General features: G+C 37.7%; 1 protein-coding gene across 1 annotated transcript in view; it reads right to left on the bottom strand.

The window, feature by feature from the left end:
* The window catches only part of LOC102845267 (retinal dehydrogenase 1-like), a 13497-nt gene extending 5738 nt beyond the window's left edge, over positions 1-7759 (bottom strand). Inside the window, exon 1 of the mRNA XM_006885606.1 lies at positions 7697-7759. Coding sequence (XP_006885668.1) covers positions 7697-7759 — 63 coding nt within the window. The remainder of the gene's footprint in view (positions 1-7696) is intronic.
* Positions 7760-10082: the final 2323 nt, after the last annotated feature.

The raw sequence follows: 10082 nt of genomic DNA, 5'->3' as shown, positions 1-10082 counted from the left end.
GCTTGCTGAAACTGAGGAGGACCTGAAGCACCTGCTGCAGATGGTCAAGGACTGCAGCCTCCAATATGGATTGAGGCTCAATGTCAAGAAGACAATTGGCACCTGAGTTTAGAGACCATATTTTTTCTGTGAAGAGGTATTTTTCTGTTTAGAACATGTTCTTCCATTTATAAGTTAGAATCTATTAACAAAGTGTTGCTCTTTTGACGATGTACTTTTCCTCTGGCAGCTTTTGTGTGTTTTGTCCTTTTCAATTTTCATATTATTTGTTTAGGTAATTGCTCTTCAAACTGCAGGGGATCTACAAGACTTTTATATACTTGGTTTAATGTATTTCATTATTTTTATTAAGTTCTCGGCTTTCATCCCTTCAAAATTGTTTGGGAAAATTAGCCTATATTATGTTGTGTTGCTAATTGAAAGATCATGCATCTCCAGTAATTTGAATCTACCAGAAGCTTCAGGGGAGAAAGTTGAGCAGTCTTATCCTGTTAAGATTTATAGTATTGGAAACATGATGAAGAGTGTTTATGAATCTGAATAAACTTAATGATGTGATTTTGAGGTTTTCTTTGTTTTTTGTTTTCATTTTCTTCCTTCCGGGAATCAAGTTAAATATAGTTTATCTCTTGACTATATCCTTTAGTTCACTTGTCCATTTTTCTGCATCATCTTTCTTTTTTGCCTTTGTGTTTCATTATGAGCATTTTGTTCTGCTCTCCATTTCACTAATTTATCCTTTATATTTATATATTTTATATATCTATTAAGGTTATACATTAATGTCATTATGTTCTGATGTTATATTTTGATTCTACAATTTCCCTGTGATTATTTTCATATTTATGTGATCCTTTTTATTGTTTTAAATTATCTGCCAAAATTCACAATTTTCTTTGTATCAATTTTATATTGTTGTTGTTGATTGCCTTCGAGTCGAGCATGACTCACAACCACCCTATGAACAAAAGGCCTAAAGCTGCTCTACAACTATGGACATTTATCACAGTTCATAGAGTTTCTGGAGGCATGTTATTTAGGAAGTGGATCCCACTCCTGCTTGCAAACCTGCCATAGTATGTTACTGTTGTGTGCCTGTGATGTACCTTACAGTTGCTCTGAACCCTTCCCTATCCGGAGTCAGTCTTACTAATTCCGCCATTCCAATTACCATTGCCCCAGTAATTATATCAATCCATTTCATCCAGGGTCTCCTCTCCTGCACTGTCTGTCCACCCTTCTGAGCATCATGTCCTTCTACAAGGACAAATATCTCCTGGCCATGTGCCCAAAGTAAGTGAGGCAGAGTTTCAAAATCCTAGCCTGCAAGAAGAGACTTGGTTTCACTCTCTCCAAGACAGACTGATTTGTTTTTATGGTAGTCCAAGGTATGTTCAAGATTCTTCTCCAGCACTACAACTTTAAAGCATCTAGTCTTCTTCTGTCATCCTTAGTCATTGTCCAATTCTCTGAAGCATAACAAGTAATTGAGAAAACCAAGGCCTGGAAAAGGCGGACCTTTGTATCTAGACTGACATCATTGCTCTTCAGCACTCTGGAGAGGTCCATGAAAGCATATTTTCCCATGCAATTTGTCTTGTGAGAATCTTTGTCTTCTTGGTGTTGAGCTTCCATCCATACTGAAAATTAATATTATTTACTTCTAAAGAGGACTTTCATTTGCTTCTTTGGGTGTCAATAATTTCATAAAGCTTTAATAGTGTTTTAGAAACTAAAATTAAAATTGAGATAGTGGATAAAATGATTGATTCCTCTCTGGTACAAATTTAATCTTGGGTTTTATATCTCAATATACAAACTCAATGCATAGAATTTGTTGTTGTGTACTGTTGAGCTGGGATGAACTTATAGCTGATCCTTCAGTGGCTTTTTGGAGACAATAAATAACATGGGAGGAGATTTCCCATCGTTATCCCTCTGAGCAGCTGGTGGATTTGAACCAAGTGTCTTTGGATTGACAGTACAACTCCTTATCACTAAGCCACCAGAGTTCCCATAAAGTATTCCCACAGAATTCCCTATTTTGTGGACTATGGAAGCCAATTTTGTCTTCCAATGACACTGGCTAATTCATTACCTAGCCTTTCAGTGACCTTTTTTAAATCAATTGAATGAATTAATATCTGGTTGCATCTAACATCTATAGGACATCTAGCAAAAGTTATGAAATAAAAGTGTGATTACATAACTTCAAAATACAATCTGTTATTTCTTAAAAAGTAAAAATAAAAGAGCACAAAACAAAATACAATCTATTATTTCTTTCTTTTTCTTTTTCTATCAGGAGAAAGTGCGAATGCAGTCCCCCACTACCACAAATTATGCGATCGAGTTTCCCACATCTGAGTACAATGGATGAGCCTCGCACTGGGAAAAATCACCTTCGTTATCATGGTATCCCCTCTGCCAGGTAAGTATACAATCTATTATTTCTATAACAATTTTAAAGAATAAAATATCCATTGAGGCCATATGTGTGCTAAAAAGAAAAAAAAAGTCATACCAAGATTGATTGCCAATTACCGTGTGACATCCAAAAATTCTAGCCTAGAGGTATTCTTATAGATACAAAATTGAGTATGGAATTCTTAGAACCAAGAATAGACAGCCTAATAAAGCTTGCTTGATACGTATGAATTGGAACACTCTAGTATCAGAAAATAGGGGGCAAATATGAACTATAAAAAATATACTGAAAACATCTCAAACAATTCTTCTATCTGAATCAGTTAAAAAAGTCAGAGTTCCTTAGGTTAAAGAAAAGTTGAGAACCCTTAAGCGAAAAGCCTTGTTAAAATGAGTTTATTTTATGATGAGAAAGGAGAAATATCAGGATCACTCAGGAATTATTCTACGCTGCATTTGAGCTGCACTAATCTTTAGAACTCTAGTGGCTTAATGGTAGGGGGTTGCACTGCCAACCCTAAGGTGTTCAATCCACCAGCTCTTCTGAGGGAGAAAGATGGGTAGTCTCCTTCCATGCTATTTACTGCCTCTGAAAACCCACTGGAGGGTCAGCTGTGAGTCAATTCTGACTCAATGGTACACAACAACAATCTTTGGAGAGGAAGCTCTGGTGGGCTAGTACGTAGGGAGTTGTGCTGCCAACCCAAAGGCAGATGCTTTGAATCCACCAACTGCTTCTCAGGAGAAATATGATCAATCTCTTCCCATGGAATTTATTGTCTCTAAAAAACGTATTATAAGTTGGTTCCAACCTAATGACAATGAGTAAAGTAGAATCTCTGGGGAATTCTGAACTGTGGAGTCAAAAGAGGAGCTACTAGGAACCAGGTTATAGGTAGAACTTTTCTCTTATTTCACCTTAAATGGGCCAAATAGCACCCATGTTTGTCATTGGGCTATATTTAGTCAGAAACTGCCAGGTTCCCTCATAATAGCTCATTGATCCATGGAATAAGGCTATTATTAAAATTGACAATTTCAAGTGGAGGTCTCTGGGTATACTACTCCTTGCCAAAATGCTAATCAAAGGACTATTGCTTTATTCAGAGTACAACAGAAATAAGTACATTCACCAAATCTGTAGCAGAGATTCCTTTGATTCCTTAGTGCACAATGTCCACTACACTTACATGGCACTCCATGGCACTTACATTACAAACTACTTGGCCTAATATTCAGCACCTGCTCTAGACTTGGTCTGTTCTTCATAGGATTTAGCCATAAGCCTAATCTTCAAATATTCTTTAAAATTCCTATTCTGTTGAAAATTTCTTAGTTTGCAATAGGAAATCTTCACTGGCATTGTTGTTGTTGTTATGTGTTGCTGAGTCACTTGTGACTCATAGCAAACCTTTATAAAACAGCCCTGAAACCTGCTCTATCCCATGCCAACCTTATTGTCTCTGACACGCCTACCCTCATTACCCCAGTCACTGAATCAATTTGTCTCATTGAGGGTCTTCTTCTCCTCTGCTGTCCCTCCACCCTTCCAAGCATGATATCCCCCTCTAAGGACTGGTTCTTCCTTGCCACATGCCCAAAGTATATCAGACAAGGCCTCAGAACCCTTGCCTCCAAGGAGCAGCATGGTTTCACCCTCTCCAGGACAAACCTGTTCTCCTCGCGGTCTGTGATATATTCAATACTTTTCTCCAGCACCACAACTCAAAGGCATCTATTCTCTTTTTATCATCCCTACATATTGTTTCTGATGCATAGGAAGTAATTGCAAAGACCATGCATCAGCCGCAACCTTAGTCTCCACACTGACAACATTGCTTTTCAGTACTCTGGAGAGGACCCTGACTGCAGACTTTCCCAGTGCAATTTATCTTTTGATTTCTTGACTGCTGGTACCAAGAGTGCTGATTGTGGAGCCAAACAAACTAAAGCTATTAATAATCTCAATCTCTTCACCATCTATCATAATGCTGCCAAGTGCCCCAATGGTGAGAGTCTTCGTTTTCTTGATGTTGAGCATCAGTCTATATTGAAGGCTGAAGTCCTAGAATTTCTGCAGCAAGCGCTTCAGGTCTTCCTCAGTTTGCAAGCTGAGTTGTGTCATCTGCGTAACACAGATTGTTGATGAGTCTTCCTCCAGTCCTTATGCCACATTCCTCAAAGAGTCCAGCATCTCAGATGATCTGTTCTGCGTATAGATTGAAAAGGTATGGAGATAGGACACATCCTTGGAGTACACCCTTCCCAGTTTTGATGCAGTGTTTCCTTGCTCTGTTCTGATGACTGCCTCTTGGCCCAAGTGTAGGTTTCACATAAGCACCATCAAATGTTCCGGGATCCCCATTTTTCTCAGAGTAAACAACAGTTTGTTATGATCCACACAGTCAAATAGACACACACTACAAAACATATTCATTACCACTTCACATATGAGAAGAAAAACGTATTTTCAAAAAAAAAAAAACAACCCATATGACTAATGAGTGTATTACTTTGGATTCAATTCCAGCCCACCTAACTCTAAAGTTTTCACTACTGGTGTGAATTTGTTGTTATTGCTACTCACAACTGCTACCCTAAGTTTATATTCTCATTATGATTTAGTCCTACTGGATACCGGCTCCGTTATTTTGATCTTAAGTATGTACATTTGGAAGCTCATTAGAAAAATTACTTCCCTTTGGTCTTAACTTTGTTTACCTGAAACTAGACTTTGGGTTTGGATTAGTTGGCTCAGAGCACATAGTTTAATGACTCCTCAGGGAGAAGGAAACACTTGCTTACAGTCAATTTTAAAGTCCATGTGAAGTCTGAGGATTCATCCAGGGATTCCCATCCTATGTTTGGAGCTGAAGATCAGACACAAAATTGAAGACAAAGTCCCATGAGTCTCACAGGGGAGACACCAGTTCTGCCTATCCCTCTTTCCCCAACAGCTTAAGTTGTAATACATGAAATATCCCCAGGTAATGGGGGGCATTAGAGCAACATGTGATAAATCATTAGTTCTTAGCCTTATATATATATATATTCAAAAAGCAATTGCAAATAAAAGAGAAAATACCTTTCCTTCCCTTTGGAGCCTGGAACTACTTGGCTACTAGAAATCAAACTGACATCTTGATAAAATTTTTAAAATCTCTGCTCTTTTATGGATGACTGGTGAGTACCATCTAACCTGTAGCTTGTCCTACCACTGTTGATCAGGAATCAACAACAGGCTGAAAGAATAACCTCAGAGGTCAGTTACTATCAGAATTGTTGTTGTTGGTGTGTACTATCGAGTCTGAGCTGACCCCCATCTGACCTTTCAGAGAGTTTTCAGAGGCAGTAAATTACACGGAAAGAGATTGCCCATCCTTTTCCTGTGGAACAGCTGGTATCTTCGAACCGTGTACCTTCACGTTGGCAACAAGATTTCTCACCACCGTCAGAGTAAATGGGTGAATATTTACCAAGTGAGATATCGGAAAGATACAAGGAATGGTGGGGATTCAGGTTTCCAACTAATTGAATTTGACTTGTAAATAGGTAAGCTGGAAGAGTGAGAACAAACCTAAGTATTTTTATCCTTCCATATAGAAATAGTCTTTGTCAAATAACTCATAACAAAAACACCAATTCTAGAATCTCTCACTAAGTCGAAAGCTTTACAGAATCAACTGCACCTCTTGCTCTCCTTAGCTGAATTCTGTAATAATTGTTTCCAAGTTACATACAAAAAAATATTTTTAGCTTATACAAATTAAAATACCTGGGAAAAGAGTATCTAACTGGATATTAATAATATAATAGCAAATGCAAAACATATTAAAGGACTCTAAATTTTCAAAAGGACCATAAATTAAGTACGTTGATTGACAAGAATCTCTTACTCAGTTTAATAAGCCACAGAATATGTTAAAAAATTATGAAAATAGGACACCTTAAATTACAGAACCTAGCATGCAAATAGTAGCTTAGACAAGTTAATGCTGTAATTTTAAGTACACAAATGATTGATTAGGTAGGAACAGTTGTTTAAAAGAATGTTGTTGTTTTTGTTGTTGTTGTATGTGCTGAGTCACCTGCGACTCATAGCCACCCTATGTACAACAGCCTTAAACCCTGCTCTATCCAATCTATGCCAATCTTATTGTCTCTGACAAACCTACTCCCATTATCCCAGTCACTCAATCAATCCACTTCTTCGAGGGTCTTCCTCTCCTGCATGGTCCCTCCACCCTCCTAAGCATGACGTCCCTCTCCAAGGATAGGAAAGGAAAAATGTCATTGTCAAGATCAGAGTTTTTTTAGTTCTTTGTCTTTGGGAGGAAGACACCTGTGAGTGGCAGTCAAATGCCAGCTTCTTTCATCTTTTTATCCCTTCATTCTCCTCGTCATCATTCTTTAAGTAATATTAAGATATTAAAAAATGCCTGTATCTCATTTCAATATATAATTAAGCAATAAAAACAATACATGATGCATAATAATAATTCCCTCACACACTTTTATTGGCTATCTTTTACCAACATATTTTTATTCTTCAAAAATGACTGTTAAAATTGGAACATCAAAATGCGTAACTACAGTTGAAAGCAGTTAAAAGCCTAGCTGAAAGAAAAGAGAACTCAGAGTGCCTTGGGGGTAGAAGATTCACAGAAACAAGTGCTTTTCCTTTTTTGGGTTATTATTATTATTATTAATTATTATTATTATTCTTTTCAGTATCATTTTGGAACACTGAATATTGAAGTTATATTTGCAGAACTAACACCAAAAATATTCTAATGGAAATTTATTTTTTAACATCTAATCTCAATTCCTCTGATTATAAATTGTGTTAATGGTTTTTTTTTGGTTTTTTTTTTTTTACTAGAAGAGAAAAAAGGCAAAGAACAAAATGACTGGACAAATTGTATGTACAAGACCTAAGCCCGTGTTCCTCATGTTCCCAGGAAATGAAGATCAAGGGTCCCTCTCTATGTTTTGCTTAGCTGTGAGCATCATAATCCTTGCATGGAAATGGAAGACGATTCTGACAACCAAATTTGATTGGCATTCCCCTTGCCCCATACAACTTTTATGGAAGGTCTGTGTGGGAGGTTATTATTCCCTCAAGATAATGCACACTCTTATCTTACAGAGAACAACCATCATGTTGATAAGCACCCTCATTCAAATTCATTTCTTACCTGTTCCATCCACCAGGAATCACTGTCTCCTGGACAGAATGTACTATATTCAATCAATTTTTATTGGTTACCTTCTGAGCTATGCAGTCACGGTGTCTGAGTTGGACATAACCTGCCAGCTTGGGCTCCTCCATTGAGTCCCAGCACACCTGTGATGGCCACCTCTCTGCTACTGCTTGCTGACTGGACCAGCATCCATCTCTTGTACAGCTCTGCACACTCTAGCTCTGAACTTGTGGGAATTTTGCTCAAAAGATGATTCATTTTTTTATTAACATGTATGTGAAAGAACCAGTACTATTGTGTCTTCATCTATAGGTATCCATCCCAACTATGGCTTTTTGTTTTTCAGTTACCTCCATCTTCCACCTCTCATTCCTGGATCAGCTTTTTTTCCTGCAATCTCAAAAGAAACCAGTCCTAGCTTTGCCCTAATTTGAAGCATGTAACCATGGCCATACAGACACTAAATCCCTGTCACATGCATTAAGGAATTCTGAAGAAAATTTTTTAAAATATTGTTTATCAAATGCATAAAATAAAAATGTTCTGTATCAAATAAGAGTTACCTTTCATATCAGAAAAATTGTTTAATGATTGCATATGTTTCTGCAAAAAGAATTTTCTTTTTGCCAATCCTTTTCCTGTTACAGTCGGAGAGGGCTACAGGTAGAGGAAAGGAAAAGATCTTTATTTCTTTTTTTTTCTGTAAGAGAATAAATTTATTCTTGTTAAAACAGGAAAAAACCATAAATGAGATAAAACAATTAAGATCTTTATTTCTTATAGCATGTAGCATACCTTGTATATTTTGAGCTTATTCAGTAATAAACAAAATGGAAAAAAGGATTCATTTTCTTGGAAAATAATTTTCTTTTAGTGCACATAATATATGTGTATCATTCAAATAAATCCCAGAATAATTTGAAAAGTACAGGTGCAATCAGTCAGACATTTGAACTGCAAGATTCACAATGTTATCTCAACCAAAATGTCCTACTTATCATATCATAAAGAGCAGAGACCTTCCTCAGAGCAGACAGCTAAGGTGCTGGTGGGAAGTGACAGCATAAGGCTCACAATAAAAGTTAGGACAGGAGTAGACATGCCTGCCTCCCTTTACTCTGCAGATTAAGCTTTCTCACTCAAATGCTGACACCAACATTCCTTCCATCCTGTTCAAACTTTGGTAATGTGGTTGCTTATCACCAAGTTGATTCTGACCCATAACTAGCCTATGAAACAGCCGAACTGCTTCGTACAGTTCCCTATGCAGTCTCCTCCTACAAAGATTTACAGTCTTAAAAACCAGAAGGGTAATCTTTATGAATGGGACCGACTTGACAGCAGAAAGTTTGATTTTTTTTTTTATTATTATTTACAACAGCAGATCTCCTGGTCTTTTCTCCATGCAGTGGGTTTGATTTTTAATTTTATTTTTTAGTTTTGGTTCTTTATAACTGCAGATCTCCTGGTCTTTTCTCCCATGGAGTGGTTGTTGGATCCACAGTGCCTACCTTCTGCTCTTATCCAAGCACTTTAACAATTGTGGAACCAAGGTACCTTTTGGCACAGAGACTTGTAAGTGGCTATTCCTAGCAATTTAACTGCATCTACATTCTGGTAGTTAGTGACAAGAAGCTGCGCTGCAATCCCGAAGGCATGTAGTTCGAGGCCACCATCTGCTCCAAGGGGAAGGATGGGCAGTCTCCTCCCATCCATTTAACCGCCTCTGAAAACCCGCCAGAGGGTAAGCTATGGGTTGGTTCTGATCTATGGTGCACAACAACCACAGTAACACTCTATTATGATCACAAACTCCACCATGCTCAAGCCGGTTGTTGGAGTCACTGTGTCAGTGTCTTGCAAAATGTTCTTGTTATTCATAGAACTTTAGAAGATGACAGTGTTGAACAGAGCAAGGTTCTCTTGTTCATAGGCTCTCTATCAATAGTCCACCCATGACAACTAACAACACTCTATTAGTATGGGAATACCCCAGCAAGGGAAATCTACACTTCTGATTAAGCCACAACCAATGAGCCCACTCTCCACAGCTTCATGAAAGAATTGTCAAGTGCACGTGAGTTCCTGGTTGTGGTAGAATAAAGTTTCAGAGTTTTTGGTCAGGTCCTTGGCACTTTGAGAATCTTTCTCAAAGTGTATACATGTGAATGGATGAATTACATATTTAGTTCCTTTAATACAAGTTCTTCCTAAAAACTATAATTAAATCTCATGACCCAGTGGATCTTTGAAGACACTACCCTCCCCTCTAGCGTTTCACTGGAGACCAATACTTGTGAACTTAGAACTTCTCTTTCCAATTTTGCTGAACAATTAGTTGTACTATATATTCTGGCTCAATAGTGCCAGTGTCAGTTTTCCTTAGCTCTGTGAGACCCATGGCCTCAGTTTCTCCCCTTGTCTGTTCTCTGCATTTAATCACTCAGGCCA

The sequence above is a fragment of the Elephantulus edwardii genome, unplaced genomic scaffold, assembly GCF_000299155.1.
Source record: "Elephantulus edwardii isolate Elephantulus edwardi_28Jun2011 unplaced genomic scaffold, EleEdw1.0 scaffold00044, whole genome shotgun sequence".
NCBI classification, from domain to species: domain Eukaryota; kingdom Metazoa; phylum Chordata; class Mammalia; order Macroscelidea; family Macroscelididae; genus Elephantulus; species Elephantulus edwardii.
The sequence above is the reverse complement of the archived record's forward strand: the minus strand, read 5'-3'. Positions and strand labels throughout refer to the sequence as shown.